Source organism: Sus scrofa, chromosome 6, assembly GCF_000003025.6.
Source record: "Sus scrofa isolate TJ Tabasco breed Duroc chromosome 6, Sscrofa11.1, whole genome shotgun sequence".
Taxonomy (NCBI): Eukaryota; Metazoa; Chordata; class Mammalia; order Artiodactyla; family Suidae; genus Sus; species Sus scrofa.
This window is the reverse complement of record NC_010448.4, coordinates 88,691,700-88,718,627: the sequence shown is the minus strand read 5'-3', so window position 1 is coordinate 88,718,627 and position 26,928 is coordinate 88,691,700. Positions and strand designations below refer to the sequence as shown.

The 26,928-nt window shown below is 52.1% G+C and overlaps 4 protein-coding genes across 6 annotated transcripts; 2 read left to right on the top strand and 2 right to left on the bottom strand.

The window, feature by feature from the left end:
• FAM167B (family with sequence similarity 167 member B) lies at positions 1,356-2,918 on the bottom strand. Of its 2 annotated transcripts, XM_005665176.3 has the most exons (3): positions 2,450-2,918; positions 2,150-2,270; positions 1,356-1,847 (listed from the first exon to the last, which is right to left on the bottom strand). In XM_005665176.3, exons 1-3 carry the CDS (start codon positions 2,708-2,710, stop codon positions 1,801-1,803), a joined length of 429 nt encoding a protein of 142 aa, XP_005665233.2. In that variant the 5' UTR covers positions 2,711-2,918; the 3' UTR covers positions 1,356-1,800. The 2 variants fall into 2 exon arrangements, with proteins under 2 accessions (XP_005665233.2, XP_003127810.2); XM_003127762.4 differs by lacking the exon at positions 2,150-2,270 and having other exon boundaries at positions 2,450-2,914.
• On the top strand, positions 5,780-13,475 carry LOC106510645 (myotubularin-related protein 9). Of its 2 annotated transcripts, XM_021095804.1 has the most exons (11): positions 5,780-5,968; positions 6,120-6,439; positions 6,620-6,728; positions 6,946-7,071; positions 7,187-7,360; positions 7,852-8,078; positions 9,450-9,611; positions 9,784-9,925; positions 10,007-10,227; positions 12,931-13,082; positions 13,159-13,475. In XM_021095804.1, the coding sequence occupies exons 2-11, from the start codon at positions 6,255-6,257 to the stop codon at positions 13,290-13,292; spliced, it is 1,632 nt and encodes a 543-aa protein (XP_020951463.1). In that variant the 5' UTR covers positions 5,780-5,968; positions 6,120-6,254; the 3' UTR covers positions 13,293-13,475. The 2 variants fall into 2 exon arrangements, with proteins under 2 accessions (XP_020951463.1, XP_020951462.1); XM_021095803.1 differs by having other exon boundaries at positions 5,859-6,439.
• Positions 13,545-22,702, bottom strand: EIF3I (eukaryotic translation initiation factor 3 subunit I). Its single transcript, NM_001244624.1, is given in 12 exon segments — positions 13,545-13,700; positions 13,840-13,932; positions 15,206-15,279; positions 15,608-15,697; positions 15,812-15,922; positions 19,227-19,354; positions 19,442-19,591; positions 20,746-20,811; positions 21,103-21,190; positions 22,459-22,481; positions 22,484-22,550; positions 22,644-22,702. Coding segments are annotated over 12 exon segments (975 nt in total). The 5' UTR covers positions 22,647-22,702; the 3' UTR covers positions 13,545-13,618.
• TMEM234 (transmembrane protein 234) lies at positions 22,751-26,764 on the top strand. The gene is given in 6 exon segments (XM_003482013.4): positions 22,751-22,781; positions 23,062-23,142; positions 23,145-23,212; positions 24,282-24,348; positions 25,114-25,206; positions 25,480-26,764. Coding segments are annotated over 6 exon segments (420 nt in total). The 5' UTR covers positions 22,751-22,765; the 3' UTR covers positions 25,575-26,764.

Below are 26,928 nucleotides of genomic sequence, written 5' to 3'. Positions count from 1 at the left end.
TGCCGGCCTACTCCACAGCTCACGGCAACACCAGATCCCAACCAAATCTGCAACCTATACCACAGCTCACGGCAACGCCAGATCCTTAACCCACTAAGCGAGGCCAGGGATTGAACCCACGTCCTCATGGATACTAGTCGGGTTCGTTAACCCCCTGAACCATGAAGGGAACTCCCACTTCCAATTTTTTTTTGGCTGCACCTGCAGCAATTAGAAACTGTACCACAGCAGTGACTTGAGCTGCTGCATTGACAACTCGGGATCCTCAATCCACTGTGCCGCAAGGGAACTCCAGCATTTCCATTTTAGAGATAAAGAAAGAAACTGATGCAAGTGTTAAGGGACCTTCTCAAGATCTAACAGCAATCAATGGTGGGAGTTCCCTTGTGGCAGAGCAGGTTAAGGACCTGGTATTGTCACTGCAGGAGCTCTGGTCCCTGCTGTGGCACAGGTTCCATACCTGACCGAAGAACATCCACATGTCCCAGGCAAGATCAAAAAAGAAAAGAAAAGGGAGTTCCCGTCGTGGCGCAGTGGTTAACGAATCCGACTAGGAACCATGAGGTTGTGGGTTTGATCCCTGCCCTTGCTCCGTGGGTTAACGACCTGGCGTTGCCGTGAGCTGTGGTGTAGGTCGCAGACATGGCTCGGATCCTGCGTTGCTGTGGCTCTGGCATAGGCTGGCAGCTACAGCTCCGATTCGAGCCCTAGCCTGGGAACCTCCACATGCCGCGGGAGCGGCCCAAGAAATAGCAAAAAGACAAAAAAAAAAAAAAAAAAAGAAGAAAGAAGAGAAAAGAAAAGGAATCAGTGGTGGAGCTGGCACTGACAGCTACCAGGTCCTGCTGCTTTTCAGCTGCCCATCTACCTAAGTCATCTTCCATGGGGTGATTTTTTTTTTTTTTTTTTTGGTCTTTTCTAGGGCCGCACCTGTGGCATTTGAAGGTTCTCAGGCTAGGGGTCTAATCTGAGCTGTAGCTGCCTGCCTACACCACAGCCACACAGGGTTCCATCCCAGTCTGTGACCTACACCACAGCTCACGGCAACACAGGATCTTTAACCCAGTGAGCGAGGCCAGGGATTGAACCTGCAATCCCTGTTTCCTAGTCAGATTCATTAACCACTGAGGCATGACAGGAACACCTCCATGGGATGATTTAGAATTTTAATTTCTTCCCAGTTCTGATCTTGATAAGACGGAGCGATAGAGGTGGAGCTGGGGGAGAGATGGGGACCCATTAAAATAGTCCATCTTTACCCCCAAGGCCGGCCTTCTTTCCTGCAGTAAAATTCCTGGTCCCAGGAAGAGGGGACATACAGTGACCTTGGGCCTGAATAAATGACTGCAGAGACCTTGATGGGAAGCAGAGGTTTATTGAGGAGCCTGGGGCAGGGCTGTCTGTGAGCTCCTCCCCTTCCTCCCACCCCACCCCCATGCGCAGCAGCAGGAGCAACAGGATGCTGGGGCTTTATGCTCCCAGAGAACTGAGTGACTCTCCCCATCTCTCCCCTCGCCCTTTCCAGGTGCTGGCTCCTCTGGGACACCCCTCCCTTTCTTTTCCCAGGTGGGCAGGGGATGAGGTAGCAGGTGGCCCAGGGGTCACGCAGGTGGCCCTCAGCAGAGGGTGAAGCGCCGGGCGCTGATGTTCATGCGCGTGAGGCCCAGGTGCCGCAGAGGCGGGGCCAGGGCCAGGCCGGCCCCAGGCTCCAGCTCCAGCTCCAGCTCGGCCTCGTTCAGCAACTCTTGGTGCAGGTGACAGGCTTGGTCAACCTTCAGCCGGTGCAGCTGCGCCCGCAGTCTAAGCAGCTGCCCTGCCAGCTGGCGGTCCTGTGTCTGCATCTCCCGCTGCAGCCGAGAGGGGGCGTAAGCTCGCTGACCGCCATTCTTCCCTTCTCGTCAACATCCTGGGTCAGTGCATTGACTGTGTCCTCCCCACCCACCCCTCACACCTCAGCTTGATTCATCATGATCAGCTTGAGATCTTGATTCTCAGATGGTGCTCTAAAACCAAGCTAAGGAAACTTTATTACACAAATACAGGTGCCCAGGGGCCAATCCTAGATCAACTAAGTAGAATCTCGAATTTGGAGGCTGGACATTTTTGTACTTGCCAATATTGGGTTAAGAGCCACCTATTTAACACTCACCTCCTCTGTCTATAGCGTGGTCAGTTCTCCTTTGTATCTTTGGGTACAGCAATTCCCAGAGTATGGGAGGCCATGCCTTCCCCCGTTTAAGTGGTGGCCCGCAAAGGCAGGGCTCTGTCCTCTAAGCCACAGGAACACAAGGTCAGTAGATTGGATGGACTCCATCTTCAGCAAGCCACAAAAGTGGGCGGTTGCCAGAGACAGGGTCCATTCTCATCCCCTCCCCACACCCAGGGTCTTGGGCCCTAAGGAAGACTACCCCAAGGCCCTCTATAAGGTTGCCCACCCCACCAGACTCACCAGTTCCTGTCGGAGCCACTCAAGGGCAGATTCCATTGAGTCAAAGCCACAGATGGCCCCAGGTCCCTCCGGTCCGGGTCTAGCTTGGGCCTTGCGCCAGGCCTGGCTCTGGACCCGGGCTGACCACTCCAGATATGAAGGCCGCCGTGTCTGCAGCTGCAACTTGGTCGTCAGCGCCTTTACAGAGTCCAGGCTCTCTTCTTCCTCATCCTCCTCATCTTCTTCCCCTACTGCCTGGAATTTCAGTGGCCCCAGGGACATGGTTGGGAGTGAATGACAGGCTGCAGTTCTGGGATTAGGGAAAGCCTGGGAATATTGCCCAGGAAGAGGTGACAGAAGCTGATGGTGAAAGAGATGTGCCAGGGAGTGTGGGATGGTGAATGTTCAAGGTGGGTCAGGGAGGCTTGAATATATCAGAGTGCGTAAGGAGATGGGTGTGGGAAGTGCGTGTGAAAGGGCTGGGATTTTCCTGGACTGCTAACCCAGAAGCCACGTGATGCCCATCCGGGTGGGGGCTGAGGGAGCCCTGCTCCTCTGGCCCCTTGGATAAAATTTATTGTCTTTGTCCAGAAGGAGACACCCAGTTCCCAGAAAGGAAGTTGCTCCAGGATAAGAAAAGCATCATCCACACCAGTCTTGGACCTCTTCCCAAGACCAAGGTTAAGGGAATGGGGAGGGGATAGGAGACTGATAAGCTGTGCCCTGTGTCCACTCATGTCACTGGCCCTTCAGCAAGGGAATCGTGTCTAGATCCCTGGCTCGAGAGTCAGAGATCTGGTTCTGGTATAGGTTCTGTGGGACCTTGGACAAGTCACTGACCCTCTATTGAGACAGACCAATTATTTCAAGCTCTATTCTAAAGAACTTCATGTTCCCTTGGAAATTCCTCAAGGATGATGTGTGGGGCTAAATGCAGCATTGGGCTCCTGGACCTTCTTCTCCCTGCCCCTCCCAGGGCTTCAACCAGAGAAGTTCCCTTTTTAAAACTTTGTGTTGCAATGTAACACACACAGAGAGAAACTTCCATGTCAGAAGTATGTGGCTTGATGAGTTCTTCCAAACTGATTACACTTATATAAGCAGTACCCAGATGGAGCGAAGGAATATTACCAGCATCCAGGAAGTCTCCTTTGTGCTCCTGCCCTATCGCAACTCTTCTAAGGGCAATGTAACCAAACATAGGGCTTGCTCATGTGCCCCAAATGCAAAAAGCCAAGATCTGACTTTGCAACAAAGTAAGGGTTCACTTCGGGGGTGGGGGCAACAAAGGAGTAGGAAAAAAGCCCCAGATCCACTCGAACTTGGTCTTTGAGGGTTAGATTTTTGTTTTTGTTTTTTTTAAGGGGAAGAACAAAGAGGCTGGGATTAATCATCATCTTGTGACGTTTCTGTTTCTGTGACATTTCTTCATTTCCTTTTTTCTTTTCTTTTTTTTTTTTTTTTTTTTTTTTGTCTTTTTGGGGCCGCACCTGCAGCACATGGAAGTTCCCAGGCTAGGGGTCGAATCAGAGCTGCAGCTGCTGGCCTACGCCACAGCCACAGCAATGCCAGATGTGAGCTGCATCTTTGATCGACACCAGAGCTTGCAGCAATGCCAAATCCTGAACCCACCGAGTAAGGCCAGGGATGGAACCTGTGTCCTCGTACTAGTTGGGTTTGTTATTGCTGAGCCACAATGGGCTGCTCCGCGGCATATGGAGTTTCCCAGGCTAGGGGTCAAATTGGAGCTGTAGCCACTGGCCTATGCCAGAGCCACAGCAACTCGGGATCTGAGCCGCTTCTGCAACCTGCACCACAGCTCACGGCAACGCCAGATCATTAACCCACTGAGCAAGGGCAGGGATCGAACCCGCAACCTCATGGTTCCTAGTCGGATTCGTTAACCACTGCGCCACGACAGGAACTCATGTGACGTTTCTTAATTGTAGTTTCAGGCGTCAGGATGTCTCTGGTTTAAGATTATCTGGCTAGGGAGTCCATGGCTTCGGGCTGATGAGCTGTTACCTCATCTTGCCCTGGAGAAACAACTGGAGTTTGTCTGTTAATGACGATATCTAGAATAGCAATTTTAGTACATTAGTGATGTTACTGACAACAGCAATTTTAGTCACCTCACTCTGGTTGATTATTCAGTTAGCACAAGATTATGGTCAAAGGGGACAAAAAGGGGATTAAAGTTTGGATAGAGAGAATCATAAACTCAGTAAGAGAACTTGCTTTTATTTTTTTTTAATTTTTATTTTATTTTGTTTGTTTTTTTGTCTTTTTTAGGGCCGCACCCGCGGCATATGGAGGTCCCAGGCTAGGGGTCTAATCGGAGCTGTAGCCACAGCCACAGCAACGCCAGATCCAAGCCGGGTCTGTGATCTACACCACAGCTCATGGCAATACTGGATCCTTAACCCACTGAGCGCGGCCAGGGATCGAACCCACAACCTCATGGTTCCTAGTCGTTGTTAACCACTGAGCCACAACGGGAACTCCGAAAAAATAAAAATCTTAAAAAAAAAAAAAAAGAAATGCAAAAAAAAAAAAGAGAGAGAGAGAGAACTTAGTTTTAGGGGGACTTGGTTTCAGTGATACTACCCTAATTTCTGACAGCATAGATTCGCTTTGCCTTTTTGTATACTTTCCAGTGTTCTCAACTTCAGCATGGATCAGAATTGCCTGGAAAGCTTGTTTAAGCAGATTGCTGGGCCCCATTCCCAGAGCTTCAGATTCAGTGTATGTCAGGTAGGGCCTGATAATTTGCATTTCTGAGGAATTCCCATCCCAGCTGATTTCAGCTGGTCTGGAATTTTACAATTCGTACTCTTTTATGTCTGATTCCTTTCACAGAGTGGTTCCAACTTTATGTTTATATGATGGGGGGGAGGGTCCACCGATGACTTCATTATTTGAAAGAAGGGTCTTGCACACACACAAAAGCCTGAAACCTGGTAGACCAGAAGGCTCGTTAAAGGCAGGGAGACATTTCTTCTTGGTAATCAGCCTTTAACACGGTGTAGGCATCAGTGTTAAAGAAATATAAGAACACTTGGATGGATGGGTCTTCCAGCTTAAGTGCGTCTTTTCCCAGGCTGAAAACTCTGTGAACGGAACTTCCCTCGGCCATCCTTGCGTCTCAACACCCAATGTAAGGCCCAGCTCGGTGCAGAGTCCATTCATGTTTGGTGGAAGGATGGAGAGACGCGGGATGGGGCTTCTGTACCAGAAGTGGCCCCCATAGAGGGCGCCCTCAGGCAGGGACTTCCAGCTGTGGTGGGGGAGGGGCGCCAGCGACACAGCTGCTTGTGTTTAAGGTGGACCAGGGGATTTTCCCCCCACCCTGCCTCCGCCGTAGGGGAGGATGCAGACAGTTCCCCGTTTCACATCTACCCTTTCTACCCCTTCCACCAGGGTACAGGAGAAAGACGGTCTTTTCCTTTATTTTTTGAAATCAGTGGGAGTGCCAGCTCCCCAGAATTAAAAACAACAGCAACACACAAAAATGAGGTCCTCCGGCAACTCAGGCAGGAGGTAAAGGGCTTTACCAAGGTTATTCTCCCCATTTCACAGATGATGAAATTGAGGTTTCCTTAACAGTTTCTACTAGCCCCAGGGTCTCACTAAGAAGTGTTGGCAATGGGGGGGGGGGGTCCTGTGACGCTGTGTGATCTTTTCCTCCAAGGGGCCTCCTTAACAGCTGTCCTGCCGGCGTCGCCAGCTGCCCAGCCAGTTCCTGTCCCTTTCGGAGTCCGCGCTCACCCGCCTGACGCTCCTAGAGTCTGTCCTCCTGTCGGGCCCCAGGCCCTCCGCTGGAGGAATGGAGTTCTCGGAGCTGATACGTACGGGCCAAGCCCAAGCCGAGCTCCTGCGGGGCTCGGAGACGCCCCCGCTGCGCGGCACGCTCTGCGTCACCGGCCACCACCTGCTGCTGTCGCCAGGGGCCCAGGCGACTCCAGATCTGTGGCTGCTGCTGTTGCGTAGTGTCGACTCCATCGAGAAGCGGTGAGAGACGTGGCGGCGACGTCCGGGTAGTTGGGGAGCGCGCGGCTCCGCAGGGAGAGGGGGAAGGGCAAGCGCTGTTGGAGCTGGTGCGCCCCTGCATAACGTGCGACCCTACGAAACTCCCTTCTCCTCCCCTGGTCGGGGGCGGGGGACATTAAGCCTAAACCCGTACATCTCTAGGGTCGAGGGTGACTCCGGCACCATCACGCTGCGCTGTAAGGACCTGCGAGTGTTGCAGCTAGAAATAGAGGGCGTGGAGGCGACGCTGGACATCGCCCGCTCCATCGAGGTCCGCCAAGGGTGCACCAGAGGCCCTTAAGCTACCTATCCCTTAACGAGGGGGTCAGCGGGGGTTATCGCTCAAGGGGACCCAGCATCCAGTGTTATTCTGGAGCAAAGCTAATGGCAAAGAGATGCAGAGGGTTCTGGAGTAGATGGAGAGGCGAGAGCTGCGGTGCGGAGGGCTGGATTCCAACCTTTCCCAGATGCCTTGACTTCCTTCCCAGGCGCTGTCCTCCCTGGAATCAGTCATCACCTCCTTTCCATTCTTCTACCGTCCCAAGAGCTTGAGATTGGGCGATGCCTGGCACTTCCACCCGCCCGAAAGCTACTACAAGAGAGTAGCTCGCGAGGTGGGCGCGGTCGTGGGGGCCTGGGAATGTGGAAGAGCCGGCCCTGGAAGGGGAGCAGGGACGGGGCACTCACTGGGAGCCCTAGACCTGATCTTTGCTCCTTCTTGTGCCACAGACCAACGCTTGGCGGCTGAGCGAGGCGAACGAGGACTTCAGTTTGTGCCCCAGTTACCCCCGCGCTGTGATCGTGCCTCGAGCGGTGAACAACGATGCCCTGGCGCGCAGCGCCCGCTTCCGCCAGGGAGGCCGCTTCCCGGTTCTCAGCTACTACCACGCTCCCAGCGGAACTGTGAGCCCCGCCCCTCCCCAGACCCCGCCGCTAGAAGCCTCTGCTCCCTCCTTGGGTCTTCTCTGCACTGGTCTGGCCAGTTCGTTGCCCGGCTGTTGCCTGGCGGCTGTTGCGGGGCTCCGGCTCTATTCTGGCTCTGCCCCCCTCGGCTCAATCCTGCTTTCACCGACGCGGACCCCGCCCCTCTCTCCGGTTTTCGGAGCCTCGCCTATGTCCCGCCCAGACTTCGGCTGGTTTGGGCCCCCTGGAGCCTCGTCCCTCCTTTGTCAACCCATGACCCACCCACGGTCTACCCATCAGGTCCCTACCCACTCCGGCCACAAGCCACCCAGACCTGGGTCCGACGCCCATGGGCCTTCTGCGCCCCTTCCGGCTCTAGCCCTGCTCCAGTGTGTATGTAGCCCTGGCCTAGGGACCCTATGAACAAAGTCCCTGAACCAGGGCTAGGTGGGTAAGGCTTCCGGAGCCGAGTCCTTGTTCCTTGTTCGCAGGCGGTGCTACGTTCCAGCCAGCCCCTGACTGGGCCTCAGAAGCGGCGTTGTGCTGAGGATGAGGAGCTGCTGCGAGCTGTGCTGGCGGGGGCTCGCCCTGGGGCCCAGGGTTTCATCGTGGACACTCGCTCGACCCAGGCTGCCAAACAGGCGCGCATGACTGGTGGCGGCACGGAGTCCAAGGCTGCCTACCCGGGCTGGAAACGGCTGCACCGGCCCCTGGAGAGGTAAGGAGCCTTCCCACCCTCTCCTAACCTCTCTCCTGCAGGACTTTTCATGGTTGTGGTTGGGGGACGGGTGTATTCCAGAAACCTTGAGGTCTGACTGTTAGGTCTCTCCTGGAAACCATCCTGCCAAGTGGGCATCCCACTGACGGAGCCCATGCCTCTGTAGGCACAGCAACTCTGTGCCTAGAAAAAAGTACCTCTTTAAAACTCTTTCCTGGTTTTTCCAGGAACAACCTCACCACACAAACACACACCCCTCTGCACTGGTCCCAGCCCTGCCCTGAAGGCTCTGCCCACACAGCTGTCATCTGTTCCCTCTGTCTCCAGGTGCTGGTAGCACCACGAGGAGATCCTGAGGCAGTTTTTGTGCTTTGAGGAGAGTGGACTGCTTCCTTATCCAGAATACAAAACTCTGTTTATTCATTTATTCAACCCACATTGACCCGGCACAGAGGCTGAGATGGTGGCCAGCCCAGATGTGGCTGGAAGATCAGCAGTAAACAGGCAGCTGGAATTCAGTGTGGTATGTAGCAGCACAGAGAAGGCACCTGTCTCTTAGGTCATCCAGAGAAAGTTTCCCTGAGAACAGGATGCTTTAGCTGAGACCAGGGAGGAGGGGTGAGCCCCGGGCGGGGGTGGGGGGGACACTCCAGGTGGAAGGCGCTGCAGGTGTGTGGGGCAGGGAGCCCAGTCATCTGTCCTGGTTTTGGAACTGTGTGCACCTCAGTGTGATAGGAGTGTGGAGTGTGAGGAGGAAGCAGAGAGGGACAGATGGAGGTGGAGAGGCTGAAGGGGTGACAGAGCCCAGAGCAAAGGTCTTGTACGCCATGATTTTGAGCTTAGATTTTACCCTAAAGGCAGAGGGGAGCCACTGAAGGCTTTCAAACAAGGCTGACAAAGTCTCAATTAGATTTTCTGGCAGGAGGTTACTGGTGATCTAGAGCAGAACGGTTCCTGGGAAGTAGGAGCAGATACCAGAATCCCAAGAGCATCGTGTTGTCTTGTCCGGGGGGACTGTGTCAGACTGGGGTACTTCAAGGGTACTGTGACACCTTCATCAAATTGGGGGTTTCCCAGGGCATCCTCTGTTTCTTCAGAGGGCTAGGTGACCCCTCCCCAGGTATTGTTCTTGCCCCCCCAATAGACTAGGTCTCCCCAAAGGGTCTCCTCCACCAGACTGGGGAAGCCTCAAGATTGGGGAATCATTTCGATCCAATTAGATGGGCTCCCCAAAGGGCCCTGTGTCACTCTTGTCATATGGGCTCCTCGGAGGGCTCTATCTGTCCATCCTGGGTCTGGAGCACTTGTTCCCAGGCTGTGCTCACTGGAGCTAGGGCTGGAGGAGGGATAAGTAGACTCCCACTCGTACAGGGGGCGGCCCCTACAGGAGAGCTTCGTGCGCTTGGTGGAGGCCTGTGGGGACCTGGAGCAGAGCATGGATCGCTGGCTTAGTCGACTAGAGGGTTGCCGGTGGCTGTCACATGTGAAGGAGACACTGAGCACCGCCTGCCTAGCAGCCCACAGCATGGAACGGTAAGGCCCCTACCCTACAAAACAGAACAGGGCAGGGTGGGCATAACACCAAGGCACAAAAACCATGTCTCATTATGCAAATGCACCCTTCAAATGGGCTCATTCTATTCCTGGCCTGGCCACCCCAGGCAGGGAAGGACTGGCCAACTTTTGACAAGCCCTGGGCCCACAGGGAAGGGGCCTGCATCCTGGTGCACGGGGCTGAAGGCACAGACAGCACCCTGCTCGTGACTTCACTCGCCCAAATCATCCTAGACCCCTTGAGCCGGACCATGGCTGGATTCCAGGAACTGATAGAGCGGGAGTGGATCCAGGTAAGTAGTGGCCCAGCCCAGCCCTATCCCTCCCTCCAGAATCCCTGCTTTCTTGTGCCCATCGCTCTGCCCCCTCCCCAGGCCGGCCACCCCTTCCAGCTGCGCTGTGCCCACTCGGCCTTCTCCCACGCCCGCCCCAAGCACGAGGCACCCACTTTTCTCCTCTTCCTGGATTGCGTGTGGCAGCTGGGCCGCCAGTTCCCGCTGTCGCTGGAGTTTGGGGAGGGGATGCTGTTGGCGCTGTTTGATCACTCCTATGCCTCGCCTTTCGGCACCTTCCTCTGCAACAGCGAAAAGGAGAGGTGAGCTAAGGGGGCAGACACAGGATGGGGCGGGCACCTGCCGCTGCGGCATCCTACTTCCTTAGAAGGACACCATTCCCTTTCCTTCCTCTTTTAGAAAAACTGAATGTCCCCTTCTCTCCTACCTCCAGACCTCATACTTCCCCTTCACTTCTGCAAAGCTAGAAATGGATGGGTCCAAGGCCAGTCCTTCAGACCTAACCACTCTGTCTATAGCCACGAAGCAGCCCACTCCTAGCTCAGAAACACGGACTCAAGGGGAAAGTTGCTGTGGAAACCATTTCTGGGGCTCTCTCCCACACTGCAGACTTGATTCTAGTGAAGCAATAGCTTAGAGGTTGAAAGCTGAGTCTACTTGTTTGGGCTCAAATTCTGGCTCCACCACTCACCTGCTAGGTGATCAAAAACAACCCTGGAGCCTGTTTCACCAAGAGCAAGGAAAGGGTGATAATAGTCACCATTATTGAGGGGTGAGCTATGTGTGTATGTGAAGATTTGTCAAGTGAAAGTGTTTAGCACAGTGCCCGCCACACAGTGGGCACACAAGTGGTAGTTGTTTTTATTATTTGGTTGACTTGTATGTGCTCCCAATGAGCTCCCATTAGCCATCTTTGACTCATCAGACTGGGATGAGAGGAGGGTTCACTCTTAAGAAGGTGGAAATCATGCTTAATTATCTTTGGTTGCCCCCGGGTTCCTCCCCGCCATGTTGTTTTCACTAACTCCGCTTATCATTCAGGTTAGAAGCTGTTGTTTTTTTACCTCCCTCTCCCCCATTCTTCCTCATGAGCTTTTTTCCCTTAAGAATTTTTTAGCTTAGGGAGTTTCTGTCATGGCTCAGTGGAAACAAATCTGACTAGCATCCATGAGGATGCAGGTTCGATTCCTGTCCTTGTTCAGTGGGTTAAGGATCCGGCGTTGCTGTGAGCCGTGGTGTAGGTCACAGGCAAGGCTCGGATTTGGTGTTGCTGTGGCTGTGGCTTAAGACAGCAGCTACAGCTCCAATTCAACCCCTAGCCTGGGAACTTTCATATGCTGCAAGCGTGGCCCTAAAAAGAAAAAGAAAAAAAAAAAAAAAGCCCCTCCTACTACCTAATCTAGTTTCCTTTCCATGTGGACCATTGGGACAGCTTCCTCACCGTTCTTACCTTTATCCTTAAAATAAATAAATAAATAAATTAAATAAAATTCATCAGTTCAGTGATCACATTGGACTGAATGTGGTCCTATTAATGGTTACATTAAACCCTTTCTCACTTTTTTTGCTTGTTGGGGCCATACACGCAGCATGTGGAAGTTCCCAGGCTAGGGGTCAAACCAGAGCTACAGCAGCTGGGCACAGCCACAGCCACGCCAGAGCCAAGCCGCATCTTCGACCTACACTGCAGCTCATCGCCACATCAGATCCTAATCCCCACTGAGCGAGGCCAGGGATCGAACCTGTATCCTCATGGATACTAGCTGGGTTCATTACTACTGAGCCACAACAGGAACTCTTCTCCCCCTTTCTTGTTTTTGTTCATGCAGTTCACTCCCTCCCAGGTCCTCCCATGTTTTTGCACAGCTGGTGAACTTCTGCTGATAGACCCAGCTCAAATGGCCCATTCTTCTTATTGCTTTTAGGGACGCACTTGCAGCATATAGAAGTTCCCAGGCTAGGGGTCCAATGGGAGCTACAGCTCCAGCCTACACCACAGCCACAGCAATGTGGGATCTGAGCCACGTCTGCAACCTACTCCACAGCTCACAATGCCAGATCCTTAACCCACTGAGCAAGGCCAGGGATCGAACCCGTATCCTCATGGATAGCAGTTGGATTCGTTACCGCTGAGCCACAATAGGAACTCCAAATGGCACATTCTTTTTTTTTTTTTTTTTTTTTGGTCTTTTTGCCTTTCCTAGGGCCGCTTCCTGCGACATATGGAGGTTCCCAGGCTAGGGGTCCAATTGGAGCCGCAGCTACCGGCCTATGCCAGAGCCATAGAAATGCAGGATCCGAGCCGCGTCTGTGACCTACACCACAGCTCACGGCAACGCTGGATCATTAACCACTGAGCAAGGCCAGGGATCGAACTCGCAACCTCATGGTTCCTTGTCGGATTCATCAACCACTGCGCTACGACGGGAACTCCTTTTTTTTTTTTCTTTATATAATGATTTTAATTTTTTTCATTATAGCTGGTTTACAGTGTTCTGTCAATTTTTTACTGTGCAGCAAGGTGACCATTACACATACATGTATATTCTTTTTTCTCACATTATCATGCTCCATCATAAGTGACTAGACATAGTTCTCTGGGCTACGCAGCAGCATCTCATTGCTTCTCCATTTCAAAGGCAATAGTCTGCATCTATTAACCCCGAGTTCCCGATCCATCCTGCTTCCTCTCACCCCCCTTGGCAACCATGAGACTATTCTCCAAGTCCATGATTTTCTTTTCTGTGAAAGGTTCATTTGCCACATGGCACATTCTTAATGAGGCTTCCCTGATCTTTCAGGCAAAGCTAAGCAGAATTCCTTAAGAACTAGAATTTTTGTCTCATTCCTATTTGATCGTAGTGCCCAGTTGAGGATCTGACTGGCAGTAACATCTGCAGGAGAGGTTTTCACTGCCCTGGGGGAGCTGTCACCCTGCTAACCAGGGCCCCAGAATCCCAGAGGACATAGCTGAGGCTGGAAGCACTCTCTCTCCCTCCCTCCAGATGCCTGTGTGAAGTGAGAACTCGAACGCACTCCTTGTGGTCTGGGCTCAATCAGCCAAAAGAGCAACGGAAACTCCGGAACCCGCTATACGTCCCCAACCCCTCCGCCATCTGGCCATCTGTGGAGCCCCAGAGCCTGCGACTGTGGCAAGGTGACCCCACCCCTCCTCCTCCCCTGGGGAGTTCTCCCCTCTGCTCAGCTTCCTTACCTGTCCTCCTCCTCCTCAGGCCTGTTTCTTCGCTGGACCCGTCCGCCTGAGCCTTCAGAGGTAGCATGGGAGAAGGTGTGGCAAATAGTGACAGATCAGGAGAAGGCAGAAGGCTCTCAGCCAACAGTTTCAGCCTCTGAGCCCCAACCCTAAGCGCTCATTCCTTGGATAATGGTTGAGATGTTCCTGAACCTTCTCCAGGCCCCTCAGCACCTTTGGACCTTGGAAGAGGGTCCCTGCAACCCAGCCTGGCCCATAATACTGAAGTGCCAGGTTTGAACTGTCCCAAGTGTAGGGAGGAGATCAAAATAATAAAGGCATCCGTGACTGGTATCAGCTTGCGGGGGTGTCACTGAGAAAGGAAAGTGATGAAATAGGCCCTGTAAAATATCCAACAAGAAACCATTTATTTCCAAACTAATTTATTTCTCAGAGTCCAAAACCTTCTGTGACCCTACCCCAGACGGAGATCCAGCTTCTTAAGCCTCAAACTCAAATTCAAAGTACTGCGGGTCGAAGTAGTGGATGCGGACATAACCGTCTTCCCCACCGCTGCTGTAGCTGAAAGAGACAGCCGGGACCCAGTCAGATGCCTGCCCTGCGGGAGGCAGGCCTGGGAGTGGTGGCTGGGGCATGGGAAAGGGGCAGAGGTGGGCAGACCAGAGCTGAGCCCAGTGCCCTTCACTGCACCGGGTTCTACCTTTTGCCATCAGGATGGAAGGCAACGCTGTTGATAGGTCCGAAGTGACCCTTGACTCTTCCGAATTCTTCTTCAAAGGCCAAGTGGAAGAACCTGGAGGGGGGCGGTGTTGGGAAGAGACAATCATTCCTCATGTCCTTTCAAAACACATCAGGGCGGCAGGGGATGGGGGGTGGGGAGGGGGTTCCCATCATGGCACAGTGGAAACAAATCCAACTAGGAACCATGAGGTTGTGGGTTCAATTCCTGGCCTTGCTCAGTGGGTTAAGGATCCGGCATTGCCATGAGCTGTGGTGTAGGTCGCAGACGAGGCTCAGATCCTGAGTTGCTGTGGCTGGGGCGTAGGCCTGCAGCTGTAGCTATGACTGGACCCCTGGCTTGGGAACCTCCATATGCCTCAGGTACAGCCCTAAAAAGATAAAAAAAGAAAAAAAAAAAAAAAAAAAGCATGTCAGAGGGGAGTCCCTACTGTGGCACAGTGGGACTGGTGGCATCTCTGCAGCACCAGGACACAGGTTCCATCCCTGTCCCCGCACCACATAGTGGGTTAAAGGATCCAGCATTGCCACAGCTGAGGCATAGGTTACAGCTATGGCTCAGATCTGATCCCTAGCCTGGGAACTCCCTATGGAGTGCCAAAAAAGAAAAAACGTAACAAATAAAACAAAACCCATGTTGGATGTACCACTCCCCAAACACAAACTAAAGTGGGAAACTAGGATACAGAGAAATGATGAGCCCCTGTAGCTCAGCAGGTTAAGGATCCAGTGTTGTCGCTGCTGTGGCACGGATTTGATCCCTGGCCCAGAACTTCCACATGCAATGGTTGCAGCCAAAAAAGGGAAACACGAATGTGAACAAAATAAGACAAAGTTGGAGGAAGACTGGACCCAGACGTCTTCCTTGCTATGTGCTAGGCAGTGCTCTAAGCGCTTAACAACTATCGAGTCATTTATTTAATGTGCACGGTGGGCTTTTTTGGCCTTTTTTCTAGGGCCGCTCCCTCAGCATATGGAGGTGCCCAGGCTAGGGGTCTAATTGAAGCTGTAGCCGCTGGCCTACGACAGAGCTACAGCAATGCAGGATCCGAGCTGTGTCTGCACAGTTTTATGAGGTAAGTATATTATCATTGTCCCCTTTATACAGTCAAGGGTAATTGGGCACAGAGAATGACAACGATGTGCAGGGCTTAAGAGCAAGCCTGAGAGTGCATGGGCTTAACTGCTATGCTACACACTTGTCACAGGGGGGCTTCTCTTCCTGGCAGCCAATGAATTGAGGGACATCTTCTCAGTTATATGGTTTGTGTCTATCATGAAAGACACCTCAGGACATTTCAGTTTGGCAGAGCTCCTTCCCCCTTTACCTGGCCTCGAACTTGCCAATCCTGGTGGAGGTAGTGGTTACATCCATGGCTTCCTGACCACCGCCCAGCACCACCTGAAGGGAAGGAGACACTCTAGAGAGGCCCGAAGGGCAGGCAAGTCCATTTTCTGTTTTCCCCTCTCATCTCATAAGCCTTTAATGTCTCTCACATCAGACTGGGAAGATAGATATTTAGGATAAGGAACAAAAAGAGCCTTCAGCCATCTCCTGCCCTGTCTCCTGGGCCTTCCCAATCATTCAGCCTTGTTGTTGCTCGGGGAATCTCTTCTCTGCCTGACACTATTTCACTCCAGAGTTCCTTTCCTAATTGGTAGACAAACACCTAGATCCTGGAAACATCCTGAGGCAGCAGCACGCAGGGGTGGGCGTGGGGTCCCCTTACGTGGTCATAGTTGGGAGAGAGGGCAGCCGAGTTGACGGGACGTTCTGTGCGGAAAGTCTTCTGGTGTTCCAGGGTTGTGGAGTCAAAGAGCTAGAGAGAGAAGGCGGGGAGAAATCTGTGAGCGGAGCCTTCCTGGGGGACGTCGGGCAAGTGGAGAGCCATGCAGGAGGGGGCAGCCCCACCGGACCCCTTGCCCAGGCTTACCTTGGCTGTGTTGTCCTTGGATGCAGTGACAAACATGGTCATGTCCCGGGATAACTGGATGTCATTGATCTGCCGCGAGTGCTCCTTAACATTCACCAACACCTCTCCAGACTGCGGAAGCAGGAACAGTGAGGCTCTGACCAGCCAAAGCCCCGCCGCTGCCACCAAGCCTCAGCCAGGGCTCCGTGCTGGGGGCGGGGAGGTCTGGGTTGGACCTCAGTTTCCCCGAATCAACATTTACTCCCAAGTCCAAGCCTACATCCTAACCTGACCCAAGTGTACAGGTTTCATGAACACGGCTAGTCCATCTAGGAAACACACACTTAGTGCCCAATCTGTGGACCTATTAATTAACTGTCATGGACCAGCACGGCGGGTTTTCACTTAATTCTTCCAACAAGTATGTATTGAATGGCTACTATTTGCCAAGTACTGTGTTAAGCCCTTAACACCACCTATTTCTATTTCTGCTAAGCCTCTCAACAATCCTATGAAGGGGTTATTTTAACAGAATTTTTTTTTTGGTCTTTTTGCCTTTTCTAGGGCCACTCCCGCAGTATGTGGAGGTTCCCAGACTAGGGATCTAATCGGAGCTATAGCCACCAGCCTACCCCACAGTCACAGCAACATGGGATCCAAGCCGCGTCTGCATCCCACACCACAGCTCACGGCAACGCCGGATCATTAACCCACTGAGCAAGGGCAGGGATCGAACCGCAACCTCATGGTTCCTAGTCAGATTTTTTTTTTTTTTTTGGTCTTTTTGCTATTTCTTGGGCCACTTCTACAGCATATGGGAAGTTCCCAGGCTAGGGGTCTAATCGGAGCTGTAGCCGCCAGCCTACGCCAGCGCCACAGCAATGCAGGATCCAAGCCATGTCTGCGACCTACACCACAGCTCACGGCAACACCGGATCATTAACCCACTGGATCAAACCCGCAACCTCATGGTTCCTAGTTGGATTCGTTAACCACTGTGCCACGACAGGAACTCCATTTAATGGAAATTTTAAAGGAAAAAATTACAGTTTAGAGAGGTGGTTTGACATGCTGGAGATCACGGAACCAGTAAGAGGCAGAGGCGGCCTTACTACAGGGTCTTGGTCACAGTTCACGAGAACCACGGCATTCTTTTCTTCTTTTTCAGCCTCGCCTGCAGCATATGGAAGCTCCTGGGCCAGGAATCCAATCTGAGCTGCAGCTACCACCCATGCCAGATCCTTAGCCCACTGCACTGGGCCTGCAATGCCTAAACCTGGGCCAGGGATCAAATCCATGCCACCTCAGAGACAAATCCATGCACTGGGCCAGCAGTTTTTTTTTTTTTTTTTTTTTTAGGTCTTCTCAAAGGGCCATTTCATCTCCCGATTTTCCTTCCCACTAAACCACCCGATAGACTGTATAGTACAAAGAGTTTTGGAGTTTGCCTTTAAAAGTACTTCTCAGAGCTCCCACAGTGGCTTAGCAGGTTAGGAACCTGACATAGTGTCTGTGAAGATGTGGGTTTGATCCCTGGCCTCACTCAGTGGGTTAAGGATCTGACGTTGCCACAAGCTATGGTATAGGTCACAGATGTGGCTCAGATCCAGCATTGCTATGGCTGTGGCACAGGCCTACAGCTGCAGCTCCACTTTGATCCCTAGCCAGGGAACTTCCACATGCCACAGGTACAGCCATAAAAAGGAAAAAAAAAAAAAAAAAAAGTAATGATCTGTGCCTCAATTTCTCTATCTAGAAAACAAGATTATTAACCCCCCCCCCAGGGTTGGAGTTCCCATTGTGGCTCAGCAGTAACGAACCTGACTAGGATCCATAAGGATTCGGGTTCAATCCTTGGCCTTGCTCAGTGGGTTGGGGATCCAGGGTTGCTGTGAGCTGTGGTGTAGGAACAGATGCAGCTCGAATCCCGCATTGCTGTGGCTGTGGTGTAGGCCAGCGGCTACAGCTCCAATTTGACCCCTAGCCTGGGAACCTCCGTATGCCGTGGGTGCAGCCCTAAAAAGAAAAAAAGAAAGAAAGAAAAAAAGAAAAAAAAGACAAGTATTATGTCTGATCTTGGTTCCTTTTCCCTTCCTGCAGGTAGGCCTGGTACCTTAGTGGACCAGAGTCAGAGCTTATTGAGTGACTGACTAATCTTTACATTCTTATATTGCAGCATTCCCCAGAATCCCAGGCACTCATATCAGAAATGTGAGCCAGCCTGGCCTTTACCCTTTCCCTAACTCCCCATCTCATCAGTCGCCTAGAATGTCTCGTGACTGTCAGGTACTCCACATTCCTGTGGCGACTGCCTAGTTCATGTCTATTCTCCAAACTATAGCCTGTAAGAACTTTCTAAAGAGAAAACCTGATCATTCACAACAATTTGAAGATTCTCAACTGCTGAAGGGAAAAATCACAACTCCTTATCTCCTGACACGTCCCTCGCTTCCAGCTTGAAGCTCTATTTATTTATCTTCATGGTCTAATGTACATGCCACCTCTTCTGTGACAGAGGACACTTTCTGTACTTGGCTGAGACCTCTATGGTGGCACAACTCACAATCTGACTTGTGTGAGCTATTTGTGCTTCTTCTTCTTCTTTTTTTTTTTTTTTTTTTTTGCTTTTTAGGGCTGTACCTGTGGCATATGGAGGTTCCCAGGCTAGGGGTCAAATCAGAGCTGTAGCTACTGGCCTACACCACAGCCACAGAGCTGAGCTGCATCTGCTTCCTACACCACAGCTCACGGCAACATCGGATCCCCAACCACTGAGTGAGGCATGGGATTGAACCTGTACCCTTGTGGATAGTAGTCAGATTCATTTCCACTGCACCACAATGGCAACTCCCCTGATTTACTTCTTTGTCCTCAGAGCCTAGCATAGGGCCTAGCACTCAATAGTGGCAGGAAAATACTTAGCTGTGATTATTATGAATATATCCTGAGTACTTGGTGACAGGTTTTTTTGAACACCTGCTATCATTCAATCTTGAAACATCTTACAGATGAACAGGCAAGTTATGTAATTTGCCCAAGATTACATACTTGGAAAGTGGTGACATCTGTGTATGAATCCAGCCCTCAATCTACCCACTGGGCTTATAAGCTACTGCAGTGACAAAGCCAGCTCCCCAACCTGCCATGCTGCAAGAGGACTCCCATACATAATCATTCTGGGAGTTTCTGCTGTGGCTCAGCAGGTTAAAAACCAAATATAGTGTCCATGAGGATGCAGGTTCAATCCCAGGCCTCACTCAGTGGGTTAAGGATCTGGCGTTGCTGTGGCTGTGGCTGTGGAGGAGGCCTACAGCTGCAGCTCTGATGTGACCTCTAGCCTGGGAACTTCCTTATGCTGCAAGTGCAACCATTAAAAAAAAACAAAGAGAAGAGAGAGAATCATTCCGATGGGCTTAGGTCCCACCCAGTCTCTTACCTTGGCGCTATACTGGTTGAGCTCTCCACCCTCATGGCCCGCAATGATGCACTCTCCCAAGGGTCCCCAAACAGCACTGGTGATCTTGGAGTCATTGCAGGGGATCTTCATGTAAGGCTCGTTGCTGTCTGTGTGGGGCAGCAGCTGTCAGGCCCTGGGCTCTGGAGCCACATCCTTCACCCCAACCCTAGTCCTTAGCCCCAGCGCCGGCTCACCAATCTGGCTCGGGTCCCGGAGATCAAAGAAGCTCACGAAGCACTGGTAGCCCATCTGCTTGTCCGTGGAGAACATGATGATGTTGCCCCCAAAGTCAAAGCCACAGGTCCGGACTGCTGAGTTGGTCTTGAGGAGGGCCAACTGTTTCCCTGTGGATAAGCAGAGCCTGGGCTACCCCTTGCCCTCTGCCACTGAGGGGAGGACCTTACACTTGCCTATCGTCACATCGAGCTGTTTCTCCTGTGCTGGTGACTCCTGTCCCCACCCTACCTGCTTCCTCACTGCTGTGCTTTGGCTCAAGTCTTTTTTTTTTTTTTTTTTTTTTTTTGCTATCTTAGAGCCTCACCCGCAGCACATGGAGGTTCCCAGGCTAGGGGTTGAATTGGAGCTACAGCTGCCGGCCTATACCACAGCCACAGCAACATGGGATCTGAGCTGTGTCTGTGACCTACACCACAGCTCACGGCAACGCCAGATCCTTAACCCACTGAGCAAGGCCAGGGATCAAACCTGGGTCCTCATGGATGCTAGTCAGATTCATTAACCACTAAGCCACGAAGGGAACTCCTGGCTCAAGTCTTTTAAGTTTCTCCATAGTCCCCCCTCAGACACCCTGCCACGGTGGCACTCAGAGTGGACTGCATTATATGTCTCTGCCTCTGGACGTGCTCCTCCCCAGCAAAGACCTGCTCTAGCTCTCTCCATGTCCACAGAAAAGAGTTACTAAACTGAGCGGCTTAATAGGCTCCCCTGTCTCCTGTCTGTTCCTCCAATGCTCCCCATGCCACCTGGGTTTGTCAAACATGCTCTTCCCTGCTCAGGGACCTCACAGCATGCGGAGTCCTACAGAACAAAGCCCTGCTCTGAGTTGGCATTCAAGGCCTGGTCTGGCCAAGCCTGCCTCATCTCCACTGCTGTCATTTACATCTCCTAAGTAGCAGAAATTCTTGCCTGATGAGATGACTTGGACATGACCCTTGCCGTGCGTTCAGTCCTGCATGGGCCAAAGCAATGACCTCTTTCTCATCCTTCAAGCCCTGGCTCATATGACATTTACCATGGGAAACAGTCCCAGGCGGCTCCCATCCCCATTCCAGGCCGTCAGTTGACCCCCTCTGGCCTTCTGCAGTGCTCCTTGCTTTCTCTCACATGGTCTGTGTCTTACTGCAGGGCCTCTTTTCTTATCTGTCTCTTTTTCCCCAGACTAGGAACCATCTCTGGATTTACCTCTACTTCTCCAGAACCTGGTCACCTAAACCAGTGTATCGTAGGTCCTCACTGCTGAAAAAGGATCCAGGCTTACCTGTTTCACAGTCCCAGAGACGACAGCTGTTGTCAGCTGAGCCGGTGAGGACATGCTTGGTGTCCCCTGAAGAGGGTGTTAAGAAGCACGACAGAGCTCACCTGAACCCTTGTCCTCCTGGAAGGCCAACCTCCCAGACAGCCCCCTTCTTCTCTGATCTCAGAACATCATAACCTCCTCATCCAAAATGGAAACTTGTCCTAAATGTTCTCCCAACCGATGAATGGACCAAAAAGTAGGAGGTAGGTATCATTCTCTAAACCCACAAGAGCATCTCAAACTCCCAACTCCAAGTCAGCTGCCTCTCTGCTGCTGGCTGACGCTGGGAGCATGGACTCAGAGCACAGACAAGGATACAGTCAGCGTCCACACACCACACAGCACCGGTGTGGCCCATGTAGGTGCCCAGCCTCTCACCATTCACAGAGTACCATACATTGACAATCTGGAGGAATCAATGACAATGTGACAGCCTGACAGGTGTCCCAGCAGAGCAATGGCCTCCTATTTTCCTCCAGGGGCCCCAGCAGGCTCCAGCCCAGCCAGATTCTGCCCTCTCCTGCTCGTCTCTTGGGAAAGAGCAGGTGGCTGTTAAAAAAAGACCAACTCCTAGATTCTCCTCCTTCCCGCTGGGGAGTCTGAAGGCTTGCAAAAAGTCTCCATTTGCCACTATCCCAGCCAGTCCTTCCCCAGATTCCTAAACCCTCAGAAGAATAAAAGATCAAGTTGAGTGCCAGCCTAAAAAGCAGCAACTTTGGTGCTCTGTCCCAATGGGAGCAGGTGGTAGTAAGAAAGCCTGGGTTCCAGTCCCTGCTCTGCTATTCTCTCACAGTATTATCTCAAAATGAAGCCTCTCCCCTATGATCTTCGGTTTTCCCATCTGTAAAGTGGCCATGACAATAATGCCTTCTTCAAAGCATAGCTCTGCAGCTCTAACAAAATAATGTCTAAGCAATTTATAACATGAGTAACATTAATTAGGTACTCACACACACCAGGTACTGTGCTAAACTCCTTACCTGAATAATCCCCTTTAATCCTAAAGATAACCCCATGAGAGGTACTATTGCCACCTACATTTTGTGAAAAAGGACACACTGCATGGTGAATGCAGTCACGCTGCTCAGTCACACTGCTACTGAATGCAGGATTCAAACCAGGTCTTTTTGATTTCAGAGCCTCCAGTTTAGTCACTAGAGTTAACCTCCTCCATGTGGAGGTGCCTCAACAGGCAGTAATGTGAGGGGCTGTTTGCAGTCACTGACAGGGTAGGGCCCAAAAGAGCTGACTGAAATGACACCAGGGACATCTTCACTAAGGCCACTGTGTCTCTAGCTGCCCAAGGATCAACTTTCCCTTTCTACAGGTGGTCTGTTCCCCTATTTTTGTAGAATAGCTTTCTTTCCCAGAATGGTTTCCCCTCACCCCCCCCCCCGAGAGCTGACCTTCTTCCCCGTCCCCCTTCCACAATGGTATTTGCTTTTCTTCTCCCCGGCTACTCCTTCCTCCTACCAACAACTGAGTTTTTCCTCACTTCTCTCTCACCTAACCACGGGATGGTCTCTCTCTACTTCTCAGAACGGGGCGCTCTTTGATTTCTACCTCGCGGCAAAACTGGCTAGTCTACCCTTCGACCCAGCAGAAGCAACTCGCCCCCTCCCAGGCTCCCTCTGTATGTATGTCCCGCCGGCCCGCCCTCCGGCGGACGCTCACAGGGTCCTTGGCCACCGTGAAGAGAGGTCTCCCTCGCGGTTGTACTTAATCTGCGTAATGGACCGCTCATGGCCCTGCAGCAGGATCGGCTTCTGTGGGGACAGGACGAGAGTGTCAGTGCCCAAAAGAGGCCCATGCCCCAGCCAGGACCCCCATGGAAACACCTCCAACTAAAGAGAACTCACCATACCGGCGAAAACGCTGGGAAGGCGGCAACGTGAGTAGAAGCGGAAGAGGGTTTGACGCCACTTCCGGATTACGGGTCTCCGCCCTTTCTTTCCCGGAAGTGCAGAGGGGCGGCGTTGCCATGGCGGCGACCCTGGGTAGGCGGCCCCGCCCTTCACTCGGCTTTCAGACCCTCATCCGGAGCTCATCTCCTTCTCCATTTCCACCATCTAACCCGACCCCTGATGCAACCCCGAACCTGGGATCCTGGATCCATCTCCCCGGCTTCCCGGGGTCTGTCCTAGTGGCCAGACGCCCCGGAGCCTCCAAGAGGAAGAAGGGATTTGAGGGCGGGAGTGGGGCTGGGTGGCTGAAGGAGGGTTGGACCTGTGTGGTGGGCCTGCGGGGGGAGAGGGTGTCACTCGCATCTCCATCCAGGGCAAGTGCTGGCGCTGGTGCTGGTGGCCGCTCTGTGGGGTGGCACACAGCCGCTGCTGAAGCGGGCCTCCTCCCGCCTGCAGCAGTTCATGAGAGGACCTGGGTCCAGCAGTTGCTGCAGGAAATGAAGACCCTCTTCTTGAATACTGAGGTGCGTCTGTGAATGACCCCTCTCTTGGGGGTAGCCCATAAGAATTTGTTCTCTGGAGTCAGACACGTCTGGGTCAGAATCTGCATCCCACCACTTATTTACTAGAAGCTCTTGGATGAGTCCTTTGTGGGCCTTGAGCCTCAGTTTCATCATCTGTAAAATGGGAGTAATAATGGTAACAATCTTACTGGGCAGTTGTGAGGACTGAGTGAGGTCAGGCACATTAAAGCTCTGAGCATTGGGCCTAGTAACTAATTAGGGCTCAAATCTGTGATTCTTTGAGCTGTATTATTAGTATTTTATTTTTTGCTTTTTTTGGGGGGGGGTGCTGCACCCATGGCATATGGAGGTTCCCAGGCTAGGGGTCTAATCAGAGCTGCAGCTGCTGGCCTACACCACAGCCACAGCAATGCCAGATCCAAGCCATGTCTGAGACCTACACCACAGCTCATGGCAACGCTGGATCCTTAACCCACTGAGCAAGACCAGAGATTTAACCCACAGCCTCATGGTTACTAGTCAGATTTGTTTCCACTGCACCACAACAGGAACTCCTAAATATTTTAGTATTTTATTATGGTGATCCCTCCAACAGACCTTTCTTGGGGGAGGGCTTAGGTTCAAATTGGCCTTGTGGAGGAGGATAAGGAAGGATATAGAGAACTATTTCTGACCCCAAAGCTCCCTGTCTAAGCTAATGGGAAAGACAAGACATAGACACAACTGCCTCTTAGGCTAAGGGCTTTAGGTGAGGTACAGATAAAGTGCATTAGTTCAGAGGACGGAGGCTGGAGGTAGGAGACTGGGGGAAGGCTTTGTGGAGGTAGGGACATTGGCACCCAGAGACTTGCAGAATGGGGAGGATAGGAACCAGCAGGCTGAGAGGGAGGGCATTCAGGGCAAAGGCGTGGAACTCAGTGACTTTCCCTCCACCCTGGAAGGGTCCTTTTCAGAGGGTTTAGTCCCCAGGCTCTTATAGCCACCTCTCCATCCAAGGAAAACTGTATCTCCAAGTTCAAAGAAAGCAGCTAAGTTAATCACACTGACTGCAGTTTTCTTTTGTTTCCAGTACCTGATGCCCTTTTTCCTCAACCAGTGTGGCTCCCTTCTCTACTACCTCACCTTGGCATCAACAGGTGGGTCTTTGGCTTAAAACTGCTATGCGGTAGTGGTGGAGGCTACTCAGGAGAATCACTGTGGGGAGAATATCTAAAATACCTTGTTGGAGCCTCCATCATGGCTCAGCAGTTAACAAACCCGACTAGCATCCATGAGGACGTGGGTTCGATCCCTGGCCTCGCTCAGTGGGTTAAGGATCTGGCATTTCTGTGAGCTGTGGTGTAGGTCACAGATGTGGCTCGGATCCCAAGTGGCTGTGGCTGTGGCCGGCAGCTGTAGCTCTGATTCGACTCCTAGCCTGTGAATTCCCATATGCTGTACTTGTGGCTTCTGAGGGAGCATGGAGTCAGAAGACCTGAGTTTGAATCCTGAGTTTTGCTGTGACTTCATCTGGAAAATGGAGTCATGAGATACCTATTTTATTTTATTTTATTTTATTTAGTTTCCTGTTGTTGCACAGCAGAAAGGAATCCGAGTAGTATGCATGAGGATGTGGGTTCTATTCCTGGCCTCTCTCAGTGGGTTGGGGATCTTTATTTTAATTTTATTTTGATACGCCCATAGCATAGAGAAGTTCCTGGGGCAGGGAATGAACCCACACTACAGTAGTGACTTGAGTCACAGCAGTGACAATGCTGGGTCCTTAACTCAGTCAGCCAGCAGGGAACTCCAAGATACCCTTTTGAAAAGACTATCTTGATGATGTAATAAAAGTGTTTTGTACCTAGAAAGACTTTTTTTTTTTTTGCATCTCAGAGATTCTTTTCATTCTCATCACCCAGATCTGACCCTCGCGGTACCCATCAGTAACTCTCTGGCCATCGTCTTTACACTGATTGTTGGGAAGGCCCTTGGAGAAGATATTGGTGGAAAACGTAAGTCAGAGGCCACTGCAAGTTCAGGAAGCCACTACAAGGGCTTTGACACCCCTGGGTAATTTTTTTCCATCTCCCATGTTCGGGTAAGGAGAGGATCATCCCCCATTGTACCCTTTCCTCTGCAGCTCTCTTGTTTCCTTTGGCCATCAGAGTTTCCTTCCCCTGGATAGTCTGGGGACAGACCCTTTCTGAGCCCTTCCCTCAGACCTGAACCAACTCCTGCTGGCGTGGCTATTCTCAGAACCCCTCAATTTCTGCCCATTATCCCAGGAGCATTCACAGGCATGGTGCTCACCGTGGCAGGAATTACTCTCTGCATCACAAGCTCAGTGAACAAGACTCAGGGGCAACCGTCTACGCTTTGAGTGGGCCAAGGCCATCCTCCAGCTCTGCTGTCCAGGGAGCCCCTGGGCCAGGAGGTAGAGCATGAGCATGCGGACTTAGCCCTCCCCTCCCCTCCCCCCACCCCATCCCAGCCTCAACTTCATCTCTTGGGATAATAGCTACCTCATGGATCATAATAAGAGAACAAGACGAGTTCTGTCTTGGTGCAGCAGAAACGAATCTGACTAGGAACCATGAGGTTGCGGGTTTGATCCCTGGCCTCGCTCAGTGGGTTAAGGGTCCAGCGTTGCCGCGAGCTGTGGTGTAGGTTGCAGATGCGGCTTGGATCTGGCCTTGCTGTTGCTCTGGTGTAGGCTGGCAGCTGTAGCTTCGAGTCGACTGACCCCTAGCCTGGGAACCTCCATATGCTGCAGGTGTGGCCCTAAAAAGAAAAAAGAAAAAAAAGAGAGAGAACAAGAGTGAGAGGGTTTTGTAACTTTCAAGTGCCGTTCAACTGCTGGGATTCAGCGCAAGAAACTTCACAATCACCTTCAGCAACCTTTTTGCCCCAGCAGCACTCTTGCTGTCATGTCAGGTCCCCAGATCTGACACTGTTACTATGGCCTGATCTGGAGTGTCCCAGCAGCATGCTTGGTGGACTGCAGAATCCCAGCTGCAAGGAGAGCGCCAGCTATACTCTTTGAGCCAGAAATGCCAACAGGAGGCCTCCAGGCTCAGCCTTGGCTGGCTAAGGAGGAACTGAGGGGGAGGTGCACAAGAACGGCAGAATGTAGGAGGCAGATGTAGGACTTCCCTTTGCGGCTCAGGGGAAACAAACCTGACTAGCATCCATGAGGGTTCAGGTTTAATCCCTGGCCTCACTCAGTGGGTTAAGGATCGGTGTTGCCATGAGCTGTGGTGTAGGTCACGACTTGGCTCCGATCCCACATTGCTTGGCTGTGACATTGGTCAGCAGCTGCAGCTCCGACTCGACCCTTAGCCTGGCACTTCTGTGTGCCTAAAACAACAACAAAAAGGACAGCAGATGTAGGGCAAGGGGAGCTGGCTCTTAGTCTTGCCTGTCCCTCCCATGAGGCAGGTGGAAATCCTCAACTGCTGTCCCCCTCAAACAGATAAACAACTGTGAGTCCCCACACTGCCTGACTCCAGCATGTGGCGCAATGCTGGCCAGCAGTTGTCTGTAATAAATCTGCAGGAAACAGGTGGAGGATAGTAAGTATTCTTTTATTGTGACAGACCTGCTCCAAGGTTGTGGTCTCTCCCCCAAGCTCAGTTGGCCAAAGACCCTCATAAGGAAATGGCCTCTGTGGCTGGGGCTGCTCTGCTCAGAGAGGAAAGGAAGACTGGGCTGTGGGTTTAGGAGCAGGAGCGGGA

Excerpts from the sequence above, each read along its gene's own strand:
- FAM167B (XM_003127762.4), bottom strand. The coding sequence starts at position 2,710 with ATGTCCCTGGGGCCACTGAAATTCCAGGCAGTAGGGGAAGAAGATGAG. Across the intron at positions 1,848-2,449 it reads AGTGGCTCCGACAGGAACTG|CGGGAGATGCAGACACAGGA; the intron begins GTGAGTCTGGTG and ends TCTCGGCTGCAG.
- LOC106510645 (XM_021095804.1), top strand. The coding sequence starts at position 6,255 with ATGGAGTTCTCGGAGCTGATACGTACGGGCCAAGCCCAAGCCGAGCTC. Across the intron at positions 9,612-9,783 it reads GCAGCCCACAGCATGGAACG|GGAAGGGGCCTGCATCCTGG; the intron begins GTAAGGCCCCTA and ends CTGGGCCCACAG. Across the intron at positions 10,228-12,930 it reads TGCAACAGCGAAAAGGAGAG|ATGCCTGTGTGAAGTGAGAA; the intron begins GTGAGCTAAGGG and ends CCCTCCCTCCAG.